This window comes from Canis lupus, chromosome 12, assembly GCF_003254725.2.
Source record: "Canis lupus dingo isolate Sandy chromosome 12, ASM325472v2, whole genome shotgun sequence".
Classification (NCBI taxonomy): Eukaryota; Metazoa; Chordata; class Mammalia; order Carnivora; family Canidae; genus Canis; species Canis lupus.
In genome coordinates, this window is record NC_064254.1 from 45,753,218 (window position 1) to 45,773,912 (window position 20,695).

At 39.2% G+C, this 20,695-nt stretch overlaps 1 protein-coding gene across 9 annotated transcripts in view; it reads right to left on the reverse strand.

The window, feature by feature from the left end:
- SNX14 (sorting nexin 14) overlaps positions 1–18,223 on the reverse strand; it is a 72,856-nt gene extending 54,633 nt beyond the window's left edge. For 3 of the 9 annotated variants that reach the window (XM_049092330.1, XM_049092331.1, XM_025444575.3), the window contains exons 1-6: positions 18,082–18,222; positions 17,612–17,776; positions 5,308–5,428; positions 4,092–4,168; positions 3,932–4,010; positions 422–465 (exon numbers count right to left, since the gene is read on the reverse strand). In XM_049092330.1, coding sequence (XP_048948287.1) covers positions 422–465; positions 3,932–4,010; positions 4,092–4,168; positions 5,308–5,428; positions 17,612–17,751 — 461 coding nt within the window. In that variant the 5' untranslated portion in view covers positions 17,752–17,776; positions 18,082–18,222. Of the gene's footprint in view, positions 1–421; positions 466–3,931; positions 4,011–4,091; positions 4,169–5,307; positions 5,429–17,611; positions 17,912–18,081 lie in introns of those variants that run through there. The other 6 variants (XM_035698171.2, XM_025444581.3, XM_025444580.3 and 3 more) reach the window with 4 other exon arrangements.
- Positions 18,224–20,695: the final 2,472 nt, after the last annotated feature.

Sequence of the window (20,695 nt, forward strand, 5' to 3'; positions counted from 1 at the left end):
AATTATTTCAAACATAAAAAGTGCATATAAAACATTAAATCACACCATTTAGGAGTGATGAGAAATTCTCTAAGCTAATTTTCTTTCAAAAAGGAGCCAAGGTTTTTCTTTGCTATCGCTAAACTGTTTGATTGCCTATACATATGGTTCTTTTCTAGGGCCAATTATGCCTCCTGGGTAACATATGACGATCTCTGAAGACACTCTGGTGGTCACAAATAAAAGAATGAGGAGGTGCAAAAAGACCAGGGGTTCTGCTAAATATCCTATAATGCACAGGACAGTCCCCCACAACAAAGAATTACTTGACCTAAAATGTCAATAGTATCAAAGTTAAGAAATCCTGACCTACGTTGAAAACACTTCATTAGCACACTTAACTGCATTCACTAAATAAAAACGTCTAATAGAAAGAACATACCTGTACCATGGATAAACAAAGTTTTCCAATACTAATTCAAGAACCTGTATAAAAATTCATTTTTAAAGAAAAATCAAATTAATTAACTAATTCTAGGAAAATGGACCATACTACTAAGTAATATATATTACCAAGAACCAATTTTATTATCCCAAATACTGACATCTAATATCACACTTTTACATGACAAAATGTATACATAAACCTTACATGCTTGTCATGATGATCAGAAAAGAACATATGAGAAAACACTCTGAAAACCATAAAACTCCATAAAAAGAAACAATACTGTTAGAATGACATACACACATTTCTAAGCATTCCACAACGAAAACAAATAAACAAATTGTTTCTGACTCTGAAGTTTCACTGAACTAAAAGTACTATGGAAAGAAGGAAAATAACAGGCTAGTCTTCTGGATTCCTAACTCTCTTTGTAAAATACAGGTAGGTCAGACTTACATAAGGGGCCAAAATTAGGTATCAGTGATTACTTTTGAAGGGAGAATAATGACTAAAAGGGAGTATGAGGAGGACTTCTGGAGTAAAGCTTTATTTCTTGATCTGAGTTCTGGTAGTATTAGAGATGTTCACTTTGTAAAAATTTTAGCTGTAAATTAACAATCAGTATATAAATTGTAAGTGAAAAAGTAACAAAAGAAAAGCCCTGGGTGTTAAACTTTCCATTTCTTAACTGTGCAGCATTATCTTAATTTTTAGAAAGACCTGCAACAGTGGGCAGTAACTTTCAAAAGCAGTAGGAAGGGACTGAACAAAAGTATCTAATCTGACTATATGCCTATATTAGCACTAAGAAAGGTTATAGATTCTCTAAATATTAAGGCAAAATTTGATTTTTTAATTAGAAAAACTAAGCACAAGTGATACCAGTTGGGAAAGGAAGATACAGGAAACAGGGATATGACACAGAAAGTAGACTAGAAAATTTGCCATTAAACATTTGGTCTTTATTCCCCACATTCAATCACCAAATATTACTGATTTTACAGCCTAAGTAGCTCTTTTCTACAGATCCACTGTTGAGTTCTTATCTTCTCAACCCTATATTGTAGCAATATCCTCTAAACTAGTCTCCCTCCTTGTAAGCTAGCTCCCGTCTATCCTCCAGAACTGCCAAAGTAATCTAAAACATATATTTGACCACATCACTCCCCTGCATAAAACCCTCAATTATGAAACCACAATGTATCAAAGTAAGAAAAGTTGAGCTGCACTGATTTTGAAGGTGTAGGAGAAAGCTGCCTGCTAGCAACTGTGACCATTTACTTCCTTTTCACCTCCCACTGTATCCTGTGAGTCACATCTGAAAACTCTAGTTATATAGTTCAAAAATCAGAGATCAGAGATCAGAGATCATGGGAGCCATGATCAAACTCCTTCAGCAAGATCCTTTAAGTCTTTTGATGATATGATTTCTAAAGAGCCATATGAAAACTGGTTAAGAACTAAGCCAGACTCCGCTTTTATAGTAAGTTCTGCTACCAACCAGCTACGAACCTGAGAAAATTATTAAACCCCTCTAAAGCCTACGTTTGGTAAAATCATCAATAACAGTACCTATTTTATAGGTTGTGTGACTCCAGGAAATAATGTAAGTATAGTAATTAGTACAGTGCCTAGCAGTAAGTAACTAATAAATATTAGCTACGAGAATACAGTCTCCTCAATGCCCACATCCTCCCCGACATTTTGCCCTCCAGCTTACTGAACACTTTTTTCAAAGCTTCTCTTTCTTTTCAAAAGCTCATCCTAAATCCTGAAATACCCTTTTCCACACTATCAGTCTGTCAAACTGCTACTCAAACTTTCTGATTACCCCTTTCAACAGTTATGCACTTTTTCCTATGTACTAGTAATATATATTATACATTTCTTCCATTATTGCCTGCATTCACATTATATTCTATTTACCTATTTATATGTCTACCTCCCCTCCTAGACTGAATTTCCTAGAAGAAAGGAACCATATCTTATTTTTCCTTTTATTCCTGGAGCCTAGTTCAGTTCCTACTTATAGTAAGATCTCAAAAAGAAGTTTTTAAATGTTGGAGCTAGTATTTACCAAAACCAGTATGTGCTGGGCAGTAGGCCAAGAGCTTCGCATAAGTTTTTTCTTCTTTTGTTTAAGAAATGAAGTGTCAAAGACCCACAAATAATCCTCATGGTAGAGGTCTTATCTTTAGCAGACCTCAAATCAGCACTCTCTAATAGAAATGCAATGTGAACCACATATGTAATCTTATATTTTCTAGTAGCTACATTCTTAAAAAGTAAAAAGAAACAGGTGAAATTAATTTTATGACATATTTTATTTAACCCAATATATTCAAAATATTATAATTTCAACACATGTTCAATAAAATATATGACAGGTTACTTTACATTCCTTTTTTCTTACTAAATCCTCAAAATCGCATCTCAATTTGGACTAACACATTTCAAGTATTTATGAACAGCCACATATGGCTAGTGGCTATCATACTAGATAGCGTAGTCTTAAACCAAGGAATCTGGAAGATGAAAATGAAGAAAAAAGAAGAAATGAAAAAAAAGTGCCAAGAGTTTGGCATTTATGTAGCATACTTTTAGTGAAATGATACAAATTGGGAAAAAAGATAATGAGGCAGGATTCTGATGCCTAATGCTATTTTTCAATTAATTAGCATTCAATTTAATTCGATACATATCTATCAACTACCAACAACATATCTGGCACCATACTTGGTGCTGGGAATAAATCAGTCCCCATTTACTGCCTTCAAGGACTTGACTCCCTTCTCAGATCAATGGAGAAAACAAGTCTGTAAAAGAAATAACTAAAATGGGACACCCGGGTGGCTTAGTGATTGAGCGTCTGCCTTCAGCTCAGGGCATGATCCCGGGTTTCTGGGATTGAATGGTCTCCCCGCCGGGAGCCTGCTTCTCCTTCTGCCTGCTTCTCCCTCTGCCTGTGTCTCTGACTTTCTCTCAGTGTCTCGAATGAATGAATGAATGAATGAATGAATGAATGAATAAAAATAACTAAAATATATGTCACCATTTTCTTTTAAAATGTAACTATAACAAAGATAAGGGAGCATGCTTTCCTACATTATTGGGAAACAGTGAAAAGTATCCCATTCTCTGCTCTACCCTTCAGCAAGTGTGAAAGCTGGGATAATTCAGCAGGACATACTTGCTCCTTATATTTCAGGTCTCCTTTTGGAACTACAAAATGGTATTGCCCTAACCATAAAGATGACTATCACTATAAAACTTAGACAATATCTAGGTAAAACAGTGCTGCCTTTGGCTAAAATGTCCAGTTAAATTAGACATGGGACCCAAAAACATTTCTCTTTCCATTTGAGCTGCATATTTCATAATAATCAACTACTTAGTTAAGAACTGATTATATAGCATATATTAAGATGTTCCACAATTAAATTTCCATTGATACTTAGTATTTTCTGCTTGAGTATATTTGGCAATGTTAATTAAATCAGTTACCTCTGAGAGAGATGCATCAACCTTGGAAGAAATTTTCAGATCTAGCCACGGCTGGTAGTTTTCAAGTAGTAAGGAAGGCCTAAAGAAAATCATACAATTAAACTGCTTGATATCCAAAATATAATTGGAAGGATCGACGAATAAAAAATGCGTAACTTACCTATGTCTTTTACATTTCACTTTACCACAAACAGCACAGCTACGACCTTGAGGAAATAATTCTTGAAGTCCTAACTGCTAAAAAAGGGAAATGGGGAAGAGGAGAGATTTGTGTTTACTTTACACATAATCTTTAGTAAAGAGAATCAACTTTTCAAAAGCTTATTAATCAATCTATATATTCAGAGAATATTTTTTAATTATTATTGTCTGCCATAACACTGAAACCATTCTTTGTAATAAATTCTACTGGCTAAATTGCCAAATAAGAAAAAGTACCTGATGAAATGCAATACCTAAACCAAATTTCCAAGCATATAATTAAGGTCAGTTTTTATGCTCATTATAAAAAAAAAAATCAATCTATATTTGGAAATGATATTCTACTGCAGACATGTAAGAAAAAACTATTTCCTATTTCTCCAAAACCGTAACTTCAATAAGGGGGGAAGAGATGTAATAACTAGTAACATTTCTGACCAAATATGGGGCATCACTTTCCTCTTGTTTTTTCTAAGTAGAAATACCAATAAACCTAAGAAGAGGGACTGCATCAACTTGAATTATTAAGCAAGACTTCAAAATATCTACACACTAGTGACTATGCCTACTAGAGATAGATTCAATACAGTATCACCCTAATGAAATTTCAAATATACAAATTATTTTGGTTAAGGAAAACTGCCTGATTATTTTTGTCTCTTTTAATAGAGCTAATAAGACATTTAGGAAATTAACAGGGTTAAGATAATTTAATCCAGAGTTCCTAATTGTTGTGTCTGTGCCTCAGAATCACCTGGAAAGCTTTTAACAAATACTGATTATGAGGCCCTACCCAAGAACTATTCCAGCAAAATTTGATAAAAGAGCCTAGAAATCTCCCTCATTTTTCCAATGATTCCCCAGGTGATTCTACTGTATAATCAACTTTGGGGACCTCTGTTTTAATTTATTGTCTTCATAGTGAATATGCAGTTAGGTATCTAAAATTATGGATCCCAACTTTTTGAGAATTTTATATTTTCTTTTTACTGCATACCTTAAAAATATACACATATGTAAATTGCATTTCAAATATGTTCTGATATCTTCCATTAAATAACAGCAGATGGATTTTTTTAAATCACTGCTTTAACATGCTTTCAGTAATAATATCAAACAGCATAGGTAATACATACTGACTCTTAAAAACAGGAACAGGAACACATAAATTTTACCTTCGGTTTGTATTTTATTGAGAAGAATATATTTGGTAAGAGAGAATCTGGTCCCAATGAGCAATAGAATGTAACAACTCCAGCAACAAATGACCAGAAGATCATTAAAACATGAAGATACCTTAGAAATAAATGAAAATAATTATTACAACCAAAAAAAGTTTAAAACTTAAGTTGTCCCTTCATTGATTTAACATGTATTTATTAAGCACCTACCATATCAGACTAAAAACAGATCTCCAATCATGATGTCTGCAGTGTATTTATTTAACTAGAAGGATCACAGAATGCATGCTATCAAATACAGATTTCATTTAAAGTATAAGAAAGTATAAATTCGCAATATTTTATAATTTGGTACCTAGGTTGTTATGTCTGACTAGCCTATACGTTTTCTTCTAAAATACCTTCCAATGATATTGTACTATTTGTACTCCATCGAAAGTCTGATTATGTGTCATTAAACTAAAAAAAACTTTACTGAGTGCCTATTATTTTGGCCACCTCGTCTAGGCTCTTGGGATACAGTCAGGAACAGCACTGCCATGATTTCTACATGCATGGAAAACATGGCCTGGTAGATGTGACAGGTAAATGAGCACAATACAGTGTGACCATGTGTTCTGTATTATGACAGAAAAGGCATATAGGAGATGGAAATACTTCAGGCAGAATATACAACCCAAATTTAAAGGGACAGAAAAGCTTTTTTCAAAGAAAGCAGTATCTACAGAAAAATTTAAAAGAATGAGTAGGAGAGCCCAACAGGAGAGAATAGGGTAGAGAAATGAGAGACTAGGGAACAGGCATGGAAATTCAAATTTGGGCAAACTACATGAACTAGTAAGATCTGAGCAGAGCTCCAAAAAGAGAAGTAGTTTTAAGATGAATCTTAAAAAGAAGAAGAAGAAGAAGAAGAAGAAGAAGCAGCAGCCAGATAATACGGTATCATAAGTCATGTTAATGTATCTTAATACAGGCAATCCTCATATTGCACAGTCCTGATATATACAAATTTCCATTACCATGATTTTGTGAAAACCAATCCCTCAACAATACTGTTCAAATTCCAATTACCACATTATATTTATTAACTGGTCACTATATAAAGCACAAACTTTGGGGCTAGTTCTTCAGTCCACAAATCACTGTGCAGTGAGAAGAGAATGAAGCCAGTCCACAGAAAGAGAAAAAAGGAAGTGAAGAAAGTATCAGTTGTATTATAAATCCAGGTTCTACGTGTCTTTGAGGCCTAGTCTAGCTACATTCCAATGCCTTCTGCATTTACATAACCTTCCAATGATTCCACTCTTTGCCAAACCTAGTATGAATTTAGTTTCTGTCATCCACTACTAAGAGTCCTGAGTAATACCCAGGACTCAATGAAGAGTTTTAAGATTTTAGGAATTTTTATAAGTTTTAAGAAGGATGGGGTGCCTGGGTGGCTCAGTCGGTTAAGCGTCTGCCTGCAGCTTCAGGTCATGATCTTGGAGTCCTGGTATCAAGCCCTGCGATGGGCTCTCTGTTCAGTGGCGAATCTGCTTCTCCCTCTCCCTCTCCCTCTGTGATCTCTGTCGCTCTCTCTCTCTCTCTCAAATAAATAAAATCTTAAAAAAAAAAAGAAAGAGAGAGAGAGAGAGAGAGTAGTATCACTAGACTGTATAATCAAAGGACCACTCTGGCTGTAAAATGGAGAATAACCTAAACTGGAAACATGCAGGCTAATTGGAAAGCTGAAGTAATCTACAGGGCTCAAAGGATAGCCTATGCTAGGAAACAGACTTAAAAATCTGATTGTTTTAAAACATTTAGGAGGAAGAATTAAGAGGACTAAATTGCTGCTTAATGTGAGCAGAAGGGATAGGTAAAAAATTAGTTCTCTTTGGACTTGCTAAATTTCAACTATCTTAACATGGCAAGGAGTTGGGGCACTAGGATAGCTCAGTTGGTTGAGCATCAGATCATGAGCTATGGGTCCTGGGACTGAGCCCAGAGTAGAGCTCCACTCAGTGGGGAGTCTGCTGGAGATTCTCCTCCCTCTGCCCCTCCCTGCACACTTTCTCTCCTTCTCTTGCAAATAAATAAATCTTAAAAAAAAAAAACGTGGCAGGTAGAAATGTTTCATGAGTAGCTAAATATTGGGTAGTTTAAATCTCTGCAGAGAATGTGAGCTAAAGAAAAGAGTTTGGGGGTTATCACATAAAGATCACTGAAGTCACAGGAATAAATGAAATGACCAGGAAGGAGCTGCAGAATTAAAAAATAATAGACATTTAAGAAATAAGCAGAGCAAGAGAAATTTATAAAAGAATCTAGTAATTAGAAGAGCTAGGGGGAAAAAATAAGAATCAAGTCATAAAGGCTGTCAAGGTAAAAAAAAAACTCAACAGGGAAAATATAGTTAACATGATCAAATATCTTAAAATTAAGTGAGAGATTAGGACTGCCTGTCCCTGCCCCACCCCCTCTCTGGGTCTCTCATGAATAAATAAATAAAATCTTAAATAAAAAAAAAAAAAGCTGGACGCCTGGGTGGCTCATGATCCTGGGGTCCTGGGGTCCTGGGATCAAGTCCTGCATCAGACTTCCCTCAGGGAGCCTGCTTTTTTTTTTTTTTTTAATAAATTTATTTTTTATTGGTGTTCAATTTGTCAACATATAGAATAATACCCAGTGCTCATCCCATCAAGGGCCCACCTCAGCGCCCGTCACCCAGTCACCCCCAACCCCTGCCCACCCCTAGTTTGTTTCCCAGAGTTAGGAGTCTTTCATGTTCTGTCTCCTTTTCTGATTTTCCCACTTATTTTTTCTCCATTCCCCTTAATTCCCTTTCACTATTTTTTATATTCCCCAAATGAATGAGACCATATAATGTTTGTCCTTCTCTGATTGACTTATTTCACTCAGCATAATACCATCCAGTTCCATCCACGTCAAAGCAAATGGTGGGTATTTGTCGTTTCTAATGGCTGAGTAATGTTCCATTGTATACATAAACCACATCTTCTTTATCCATTCATCTTTCGATGGACACCGAGAGGAGCCTGCTTCTCCCTCTGCCTATGTCTCTGCCTCTCTATATATTTCTCTCTCATGAATAAATAAATAAAATCTAAAAAAAAGAAAAAAAAGCTGTGAGACAAAGGCTGAGTCACAAAACCAGATGAATTGCCTGGTCATAATGTTGCCTGCACAACAAAATTAAAACCTCTTAAACCTTTATGGTTCCTTTCAATCTGGCCCCAGTTCACTTTCCTACCCTTATTTCTTTCCAGTCCTTTTTTTTTTTTAAGTAATCTCCACACCAAGCATGGGGCTTGAACTCACAACCCTGAAATCAAGACTCCCACGCTCTATTGACTAAGCCAGCCAGGCACCCCTCTTCTTATTCCTGTATACAAAGCTTTACTCTAACCAAAATAGCATGCTTGACATCAAGCTTTAAAAACGAAAAACAAAAAACAAAACAAAACAAAAAACAACACCTTATGCTTAGAAACTAACTCAAATTATAGAGGTATTTCAGAGAGGAAATTATCAAATTCTTGTCCACAGCGGCTTACCAAAAATCATTTTGACCCAGAGAAACAGGACTCAATTCAGAATTTTTAGGAATTTTGAAGCTACATAGTACGTATTTCATATATAATACTCCCAATGAGATCTAATATAGTACTCCATAATTAGATATTAATATTTCTGCAGCAAAACACAAAAGCAGTAAAAAGTAAAATACGTCAGAAACAAAGACTATAGTCTTAGGTCTGTTCAGGTCAGGTTTTGTGATCAAATGTACTTTCTGCAAATTTAGGGGAAAAGTTTTGATTTCAGAATTACAGATTAGGAATTGTAGACCTGTATTAGGCTGAACGACAATAAACACTACATGCAATATGTATGGGCTGTAACTAAAGCAAGCAATGACTAAGGTATTAAGGAAAAAAATCTATATCCTTAAATGCATTTACCCAGTGGTTCTCAACCAAGGGTGTTTTGCCCCCAAGGAGTGTTTGGCAGTATATGCAGACATTTTTGATTGTCACAACTGTGGGGAGTGGGGAAAGGAAAAGTGCACTATTGACATCAAGTGGCTAGAGGCCAAGACTGCTACTTAGTATACAATGCACAGGTCAGCCCCCCTCCCCAACAACAAAAAATATCTAACCCAAATTTTTAATAGTGCTGAAGTTGAGAAACCTGGCATCGATCAGAGACAAATATTAAACCAACAAGCTAAGCATTCAGAAAGTTGGGGGAAAAAATACAACCCAAACACATTAAAAGGAAGGAAACAATAAATAGAATAGAAATCAATAAAGTAGACAACAAAGGCAAGAGAAAATAAAGTCTAAGCTCGGTTTTGGAAAAATTTTTAAAATAAGCAAACCTCTAACTGGATTTATCCTACTTTCCCAATTTGAGCTGTACTTTTTTTTTTCAAAGGTGTTATTCATTTATTTGAGAGAGATAGAGATAATGAGAGAAGCACAAGCAGGGAGCCCACCCCAGAGCTTGATCCTAGGACCCCGAGATCACCACCTGAGCAGAAGCCAAATGCTGAACCAACTGAGCCACGCAGGTGCTCTAAGCTATACTTTACTATAACTAAATAGACACAGCAGGTGAAAAAAGCAATTCTAAAAGAAAAAAAAGAGAAAAAATTCAAATTTTAAAATATGCAAGTAATGAGAAAATCATCATGTTGCAAGCTATAATGAAGCAACTCACTAGGGAATAAATAAATAGTAAAACCAAAGAGGCCTGCTGGGCAAAGTCTTAGCTGTCACTATCCAAATCCAAAAAAAAAAGAAGGCAACTCCATCTTATGTGGAGTTAACCTCTCACATGATAAGATGTACACAGCATCACTGAAATATTCCCGCAATGCCCCCCCCCACCAAAAAAAACTAAATCTAATCAAACTTATAAATCTAACACTTTATCTACAAAAAATATGCAGGTAAGGATAAAAAAAAAAAAAAAAAAAAAAGACACGAGGAACCTAACAGCAAAAGTGTGAACAAATGACCCAGTTTCTTCAAGTCAATGGTGGGGAGTGTGAGGGGGGAGAAGCAGATCCAGGTAAACAATGTACAGCTTGTGGGCCAAATGCCACCTGCTTTGGTATGGCTCTTAAGCTAAGACGGTTTTTACATTCTTTTTTTTTTTTTTCTTAATTTTTGTTTATTTATGATAGTCACAGAGAGAGAGAGGCAGAGACACAGGCAGAGGGAGAAGCAGGCTCCATGCACCAGGAGCCTGATGTGGGATTCGATCCTGGGTCTCCAGGATAGCGCACTGGGCCAAAGGCAGGCGCCAAACCGCTGCGCCACCCAGGGATCCCGGTTTTTACATTCTTTAACGGTTCTTTAAGAGGCAGCTCGGGTGGCTCAGCAGTTTAGCGCCGCCTTCGGCCCAGGGCCTGATCCTGGAGACCTGGGATCGAGTCCCACGTCAGGCTCCCTGCATGGAGCCTGCTTCTCCCTCTGCCTCTCCTTCTCTCTGTGTGTGTGTGTCTCTCATGAATGAATAAAAAAAAATCTTTTATAAAAAAAGAAATATGGGGCATAGAGCTGATGTATCCCAAAGTCTAAAATATTTACTGACACTTCACCGAAAAATTTTGCCAACTATTATTTTAAATTATAAGAGATTTATAAAAGCTTAAGAGATGTAGCTCCCACATACAATAAGTGGACATATTTTAGATTCTGATTAGTATATACTACAAATTTTCACACATGAAAATTTAATTGAAGACTTGTTATTAGGTTTTATTAACCAATTACTGGTAATTATTTTAAGGTTATGGTTTTGTGTAGAAGTTTTTAAAATGGAGGAAGACTAGATTTTTTTTCAAATATGCAAAATATTGACGGTTGTTGAAGCTGAGTGATGGGTGCTTAGAAGTTCTTTGTACTCTCTTTTTTCTATGTATGCTTGGAAATTTCCAAAATCAAAAGCTAATAAAAAAGACAAAGTTTTGGGATGCCTGGGTGGTTTGGCAGTTGAGCATCTATCTGCCTTTGGCTCTGAGCGTGATCCCAGAATCCTGGGATTGAGTCCCATAACAGGCTCCTTGCATGGAGCCTGCTTCTCCTGTCTCTGCCTCTCTCTGTGTCTCTTATGAATAAGTAAACAAAATCTTTTTTTTTTTAAGATTTTATTTATTTATTTGAGACACAGAGAGAGCAAGAGGCAGAGACACAGGCAGAGGGAGAAGCAGGCTCCATACAAGGAGCCCAACGCGGGACTCGATCCCAGGACTCCAGAACCATGCCCTGAGCTGAAGACAGGCTCCAAATCACTGAGCCACCCAGGGATCCCCAGTAAACAAAATCTTAAAAAAAAAAAAAAAAAAAAAAGACAAAGGTTTAGCAAGACAGATCAAGGAATAAAAGAAAAAGAATGCAAATATACAAAATACTGAATGAAGAAGAAGTAATGACAGTTAATACTGAAATGAAAAATGAAACTACAAACAACTATGTTCATAAGTGGATAACCAACAGAACAAATTTTTGGAAAAAGACAAAAATGTTAGAAATTAGCAAGTGAAGAACTAGATAACTTATATAGACCAATTATCATTACAGGTATTAAAACAGCAATCAGAGACCTGGCTGCAAAAAACAAAACAAACAAACAAACAAAAAAACCTGGCCCATATGATTTTACCAAACTTCAATGAGACAAATAATCCCTATCCTATATAGATGACTTCAGGAAAGAAAAAATGAGAAAAAAACTGCTAATTTAAAAGGACTAATATGATGTTAATTTCCAAACCAGATAAAGACAATATAAGAAAATCATTAGGTCTATTTTACTTATAAAATATTAAGTAGGGCAGCCCGGGTGGGGTTTAGCTCTGCCTTCAGCCCAGGGTGTGATCCTGGAGATGCGGGATCAAGTCCGACGTCGGGCTCCCTGCATGGAGCCTGCTTCTCCCTCTGCCTGTGTTTCTGCCTCTCTCTGTGTCTCTTGTGAATAAATAAATAAAATCTTAAAAAAAAAAATTAAAAAAAAAGAATCTCTCCCTCTGTCCTTCCCTCTGCTCCTCCCCCATTCCCACTCTCTTTCAGTCTCATTCTCTCAAAATAAATAAATCTTTTAAAAAATAAAATAAAATATTAAGTGAAATATTAGTTAACTAAAATTAGCAGTATTATCATAAAGAATAATAAATCATAAGAAAGGCATGTTTTTAAATAGTTCATTATCTTTATTTTTTATTCATTTTTGAATTTAAATTCAATTAGCCAACAACATATATCATTAATCTTAGATGTCGTATTTAATAATTCATCAGTTGTGAATAACACCCAGTGCTCATCACATCACCTGCCCTCCTTCATACCCATCACCCATTACCCCCCATCCACCTCTGCTCCAGCAACCCTCAGTTTGTTCCCCATAGTTAAGAATCTCTCATGGTTTTTCTCCTTCTCTGATGACTTTCCCATTCAAGTTTTCCTCTCATCCCCTATGAGAAGAAGTTTCCTATATTCCACGGGTGAGTGAAATCATATAATTGTCTTTCTCTGACTGACTTATTTCACTCAGCATAATACCCTCCAGATCTATACATGTCGATGTAAATGGTTCATATTCATCCTTTCTGATGGCTATATATTCCATTGTATACATACGCCATATGTTCTTCATCTATTCATCTGTCAATTTTCATTTCGGCTCTTTCCAAAGTCTGGCTGTTGTGGACAACGCTGTTATGACCATTGGGGTGCAGGTGCCCCTTTGGATCTCCACATTTATATTTGGGGGTAAATCTGCAATTGCTGGGTCAGAGGGCAGCCCTGTTTTTAACTTCTTGAGGAACCTCCATAGTGTTTTATAGAGTGATTGTACCAGCTTGCAGTCCCATGAACAGTATAAGAGGGTTCCCCTTTCTCTGCATCCTCGCCAGTATTTGTTGTTTCCTGTCTTGTTAATTTTAGCCATTCTGACTGGTGGAAATGGCATCTCATTGTGGTTTTGATTTGTATTTCCCTGATGCCAAGTGCCATGGAGCATTTTTTCATGTACCTCTTGGCCATTTGTACGTCTTCTTTGGAGAAATGTCTGTGCATGTCTTCTGCTCATTTCTTAACTGGATTATTTGGTTTTTGGGTATTGAGTTTGAGAAGTTCCTTATAGATCTTAGATACTAGCCCTTTATCTGACATGTCATTTGCCCTATTTTACAGATGAGGAGGCTGTGACAGATAAAAGTTAAATCACTTACCCAAAGTCAAATAACTGATTAATGGAGGAGGCAGAATCAAATTCTTACAATGACACTCAGATTCAAAACTTTCGGCCACAACAATAAATCGTCTCAATAAAAAAAAAAAAAAACTCTTAATATTGTATCTCTTAATATTGTATTGCCAAACAAAACACTCAAAGTGTCAGTTAGCTATTATTACTGTTATTATTACTAGAATTAACTTAAAATATTCCTTATTATAACACTCAAATATTCAACACAATCGGTGAATATAATTATATCTATACTCCTAGTTTACCCTAACAATACTGTAACAGTGATATCATAAATAATTTGAAATATATAAAGTATGTTACTCTATTCCTTCCGCAAATCAGTTAAAATAGTCAAAAGTTAGAACTATTTATCTTTCCACGGATAATTCATATTGAAAGAAAAATTTATATACTAAATAATACCTTGAAAGACCTTTAGGAATTAAAGTTTCAAGACTATAATAGAAGAAATCTCAGGGGTGCCTGGCTAGCTCAATCGATAAAGCATGTGACTCTTGATCTCAGGGTCATGATGAGTTCAAGCTCCACATTGGGTGTGGAGACTATTTAAAATAAAATTTTTAAAAAAGATTAATAATTTTTTAAAAGAGTACTATTCTAAGTTTAACCATATAGAGGGAAAGCTCCAAATCTCCATACTAACCAGTAAAGATTTCAAATTGGAAAATTTATTTTAAAGTTATTGCTAAAAACTAACTGGTGAAATGTGTAGAAATCACTTTTTTAAAGTATATATGTTTTTATAAAGATTTTATTTATTTATTCATGAGAGACACAGAGAGAGAGGCAGAAACACAGGCAGAGGGAGAAGCAGGCTCCCTGCAAAGAGCACGATGTGGGACTTGATCCCAGATCCCGGGATCACACCCCGAGCCAAAGGCAGAAAGGCAGACGCTCAACCACTGAGCCACCCAGGCATCCCAAATATTTTTTTTAAGTAATCTTTATACCCAATGTGAGGTTCAAACTCACAACCTCAAGATCAAGAGTAACATGTTCTAACTGAGCCAGCCAGGCACCCCAAGAAATCACTTACTGAAGGTGTCCATTTCTTCTCATTTCATCATTATACCCCTAATATTTTTATTTTTATATTATATATATTTTTTTAATTTCTAAATAGATATACCTAGTATTTTCCACTCCCAGAAAGGACATTTTCTTGTACAACAGTCTTCCAGAGACAGCCAAAGCATACATAAACATACGTGTTTATATGTACATATGTATGTACACACGTATGCTAAAGAAAAATCACACAATACACTGAAAAGCACACAATATACACTGTCTTGAACATTCCAAAAGCTTTTGCCTTGGGCAGCCCAGGTGGCCCGGCGGTTTAGCGCTGACTTCAGCCCAGGGCCTGATCCTGGAGTTCGAGGATCAAGTCCCACGTCAGGCTCCCTGCATGGAGCCTGTTTCTCCCTCTGCCTGTGTCTCTGCCTCTCTCTCTCTGTCTCTCTCATGAATAAATAAATAAAATATTTTTTTTAAAAAACACAAAAGCTTTTGCCTTGGAAAGGGTACTTAATCATTTTTTTTAAGTAGACTCTAGTCCCAATGTGGGACTTGAACTAATAACTCTGAGATCAAGAGTCCCATGCTCTACCAACTGACCCAGGCCCCCCAATGTACCTAACCATTCTTTCAGTCTAGACAGTTCGATGACATTTAAAGTCACTTTTACTGGTTTACTGGTTTCAACAGTAACAAAGGAAAAATACACAAAAATATATGCAAAAACAATTTCACTCATAAATCCAACCAATCAGAGATAACAGTTACGTAATATATCCTTCTTTCTTTGCATAATACAAATAAAGATACAGGGTCAATCAGATGGTATCTTATGATTTCTTAAGGAAGAACACTAGATGCTATAATTAAGTAGGCGACCTCAGAAATCTAGTTCAATCGGATCTTGCATGCCCATCCTTGGACACTTAAACTGACCCATCTACGAAAAGATATGGGTTAAGAATTCCTGGACAAAACTTACTAATCACAGAGTTTACCTATCCTTCATACTAAAGCTATTCATAGCTTAAAATACCTTCCAGACTACCGAAAGCATGTAAGTACTTAATAATTCATTTCAACTCTGTTAAGATTCCCCTTCCTCCATATTTCTAAAATCAAATATCTTATTATTACCATCAAAGCACATTTTCCAGTAAAATATCAACTGCTATTTAAACCTAGTATTATATTTAAAAAAATAAAAATAAATAAACCTAGTATTACATCAACCCAGAGTCAACTAAGAAGAAAGCAATATGGCTAGGGAAAAAATTCAATTCTAAAAGTCACAGGAAATGGGTACCTCAGAACATAAATAAATCACCAAATTCCTGGTGAATGCTTTCCCATTCCTATCTTCAGGGATCAACTACCCCAAAATAAAGACTATGGATGGTTTCATGCACAAAACATCAGAAAAGGGAAGCCTGGGTAGCTCAGAGGTTGAGCGTCTGCCTTCAGGCCAGGGCGTGATCCTAGAGTCACAGGCTCCAGTCCCACATCCAACTCCCTGCATGGAGCCTGCTTCTCCCTCTGCCTAGATCTCTGCCTCTCTCTCTCTTTCTCTGTGTCTCTCATGAATAAATAAATAAAATCTTTTTTAAAAAATCAGAAAAAACATGTAGGTGCCGTTGCTGACAAGTGTCTCAGACTTCTCTCCACCAGGAGCAAATCTGGAAATAATCTGAAGGAAAGTTCTCCTCTACTACCTATTTCATCGTTATCATTTCTGGAAATAGCTAACTGAATGAAGTCCAATTTATTTCAGGGGCAGAACCTTCCCATCTCAAAATGTCAACTGAACATATCAATTTTAACTTTCAATCTTCCTTTCCGGAATATTCTAGAAATACTGAGACGGGTACTATTTTGCTTTCTGACTTGTATTCAACAAATCTTTAAAGCAACCGTTTTAACCAACCACTCTGAGGAAAGCTTTGGCTACAAGACTGTGTGTGAGCCCGTAGTCTGAGGATTGTGTGTGTTTGTGCTTCAGCTGTACAAGTGTGTGTGTGTCCGTGCTTAGGCTGCCATATCGTGTGCATGTGTGCATACACGTGTGCATGCTTCGACTGCAAGATTGTGTGTGCATGGGAGCGCTTCAGCTCCAAGACTGTGTGAGCATGTGTATGTGCTTTGGTTGTTAAGACTGTGTATGTGCGCACACCCTTCGGCTGTAAGACTGCGTGTGGACACTGAGGCTGTAAGATTGTGTGCACGTATCTGTGCTTCAGCTGTAAGACTGTGTGCGTAAATGCCCTTCAGCTGTAAGACTGTGTGTGTGCGCCTGTGTGCATGCTTCAGCTGTAAGACTGCATGCGTGTGGGCACTCCTAGGCTCTAAGACTGTGCGTGTGTGCGCGCCCGCTTCAGCTGTAAGACTGTGTACATGTGTGCAAGCTTAGGCTGTAAGACTGTGCGCGTGTGCGCGTGTGCGCGCGCACTGCGGCTGTAAAAGTGTGCGTGTGTGTGCGCGCACGCCCTTCGACTCTCAGACTGTGTGTGCGCGCGCCTCGACTGCAAGACTGTGCGTGCGTGTGTGTGCTCACGCCTATGCTGAGAGCGAGGGGAGTCAGCCTAAAATCGGGGCCGCCAGGAGACCTGGAACCCTCCTTCGTCAGCTGACTGGACCGCCCCTGCAAGGTCTCAAGTTGCGACGCACCTACAGATTTCACTCCTCTGAAAAGCAGCGATGCTGGAGCACCAGGTTTTAAGAAACAGGTGAAAAGTAGGTAAGAATCGGGGACAGGCGTCCCGGGAGAGCCGGCCCCAGGAGAGGGGCACGGCCACGCACCCCACCCCCTCCCGCACTTCCGGCCCACACGCTCCGCCCAGCTCCCCGAGGCCGCCCTTCCCGAGGCCTCGCAGCCGGCCGCAACCCCGCGGCTGCGCAGCCCGGGCGCTCTCCCCCCAGCGGAGCAGCCCCCGCCCGCGTCCGCGGCCTGGCCGAGCAGCCGCCCGCAGCCCGCAGCCCGCAGCCCGCGCTGTGGCGTTACCTGTTGAGAAGCAGGGAGGCGACGCTGAGGCAGAGCAGCAAGAAGCAGAACAGCGGGTACTGGCGGCAGATCTCGCGTCCCACATCCAGCCGCAGCCGCTGCCTCAGCTTCTCCCCGACCGTCCGCACCCAGGGCACCATCTCCGTCGGCGTGGCCGAAGCTGTGCTACAGATTGAGGCCGAGGTCGAGGCAACCCCCATCAACCTCCCGCGTCTCCGCCCCGCCGGCCCGGCGGCTCCCCACACAGCCGCCGACCGGCGGACCCTCCGCCCGCTGCAGCCGCCCGAGGCCCCGCCCGAGGCCCCGCCCAAGGCCCCGCCGCGCGTGCGCGGCCGCCGCCCCCCTCCCCCCCCTCCGCTCCCGCTGCCGGCCAAGGGGACTGCCGCACGACGTGCCCGAGGTCGTCACCTCGCGCGAGGCCCTGCGCGCCCCCCCCCCGTTCCGCCCTCCCGGTCGGGTCCGCGCGCCACCTGCCACCGAGAGCCGGACTGCCCTGGCGACTGGCCTTTTTCGGAAGCCGGGGGGCGGGGGGGTTGCGGCAACCAGTAACCGCCTGTATCGCGGAGAAGAAAGAGAAGGTTGTGCCCGAGCACGGGAGAAAGTACAGCCCCGCGCAGCCGCCGGGCCCTGCCTGAGGGACGCTCGGAGCTCGCGGGGCCCGCTGGGGACTGTAGTCTTTGTGACGCGAGCCGGCGGAGCGGCGGAGCGGCGGAGCGGCGGAGCGCCCGGTCGCGGCCCCCATCACTCTCCAGCGCCCCTCAGCGTCGGCTCTGCTTCGGGGGCGGACAGGTCGAGCTTTCCGCGACGCCCGAGGGAGAAAACGGGGCGGGGGGGGGCGACTCTGAGTCCTTATTTGGCTAGGGCTGGGGGGACGGGTGAGTAAAACCACCCTGGGCACGCGGGAGTCCCACCGGGCCGCCGCCCCTGACAGAGCACGTTCTGCGCGCTCACAGGTAAGGTCGGGCTCCGGTCACCACGGCCCCGCCGGCCTAATCGAAACCCAGGTGTTTGGACAAGGCAAGTTGGCAAGTCTTGCTTCTTGGAGCTTTTGCTTAAGTCCTCCCATTTCTAAATATTAATTTCCGATTCTCCGCTACTCTGAGAGACGCAGGAAGACATTGCAACGAGTAAAATGTATTTAGGCGGCGCGCTAGACACCTTCATTTAACCTTCACACCTCGCGATGTAGGTGCTCTGGTTTCCCCCATTTTACTGCTGGATTACTAAACTGGAAAGGAACTTGCTCAGAATCCTACGGCTAACCAAAACCGGAATTTGAAGTAGTTCTAACCCCAGAGCCGGAGCTTCATTTGTTTTCTGAAGATCTTACCCGCCAAAGTGCGGGGACATATGTTTAGAGATTTTTTTTTTTTTTAATGCATGTACTGTTTCATGGATTTTTTTTCCCATGTTATGAATATACAGATTTTCTTGACGCATTTTCCTTCAGAATGCACCGTCCTATTAATGCCTGAACTATTAATGCTGTTTAATTTCGCTGACAATGATTATTACCATTTTCTATCATAAATTTATACACATTTCAAATGATTTTTTTAGGATCCACAATACAGTTGCTTGATCAAAGGGAAAGAACATGATACATACTGTCAAATTTCTTCTTTCTATAATGGTTTAACAATTCCGCAGTGGTATATAATATTTCACGGGTCCTCATCATTAGGTATTGTCCAAACGAACATCACAAATATACTCATGCTGTACCATTTCTGATTAAACTGTTTATAGAGTGTAACATCACTAGAAAACTTAGTGCTTTTTTAAATGTTTTAAGGTACACGATTAAACATTTAGTATACCGGTCTCACTTTTGCAGCCTTTTTTATTCGTCATTGAATTAATCTAGAACACTTTGTTTATATGAACATTCTAGGGTACACTGAAGTACAAATAACAGGTGTATGTTGAACTCATCTACATGTATGAAGGGCCTGTTAAGTAACTTGAGTAATACAAGGGCAAGTTATTTTATTAGACTTTTCTGGGAAGTTATATTGCCAATATTTTTTGTTTAAATATTTTATTTCTTTAAAGGCTTGTTCTGAAACTACTGTTCAACTTTGCACTGAGAGCCAGTACATTTCAAAGATAGAATGTTTCCTGTGCAAATTAGACATCTTTAGAACATCCTAGACTTTTCCTGTATGAGCAGATTCTTATTTTTTTTTTAATTTTTATTTATTTATGATAGTCACAGAGAGAGAGAGAGGCAGAGACACAGGCAGAGGGAGAAGCAGGCTCCATGCACTGGGAGCCTTGACGTGGGATTCGATCCTGGGTCTCCAGGATCGCGCCCTGGGCCAAAGGCAGGTGCTAAACCGCTGCGCCACCCAGGGATCCCTGAGCAGATTCTTAATAGAGACAATTAAAATACTTAAAAGTTTCATATGATTATTATGGTTAGAAATGGGAAGAACTACAAATAAGTAATTTAAAATCCACACCTAAAGCCAAGAAAAAGAAATTATACTATTGATACAGATGTCATCAAATAAAATAATTTTTTACTTCACTAAATGTTTTCTTTTTTTTTTTTATAAATTTTTTTTTTATTTTTTTTATTTATTTATGATAGTCACAGAGAGAGAGAGAGGCAGAGACACAGGCAGAAGGAGAAGCAGGCTCCATGCACCGGGAGCCTGACGTGGGATTCGATCCCGGGTCTCCAGGATCGCGCCCTGGGCCAAAGGCAGGCGCTAAACCACTGCGCCACCCAGGGATCCCTAAATGTTTTCTCTTTAAACTTATGGTCTAGTATCCACTTACAAAACAAAGAGCTTGAAATTTTTTTTTTTTACAAATTTCTATTAAAAGTTTGGAACTTCAAGTAGGGATATGGGATACTCATAATCCTGATTCTGAAACCAGCTCTACCTTCTACTAGCAGTATTTCATTGAGCAAGCTTCCCTTGATCAACTTCAACCCACCCCTGCATCCTCAACTCTAAAACAGAGATCTCTTCAGAAGTTTTATTAGAGATTAAATTGGGTGGATAAAAATAATAAAAAAAATAAATTGGGTGGAAAGTGCCTACTGTGGGGATCCCCCGAGTGGCTCGGCAG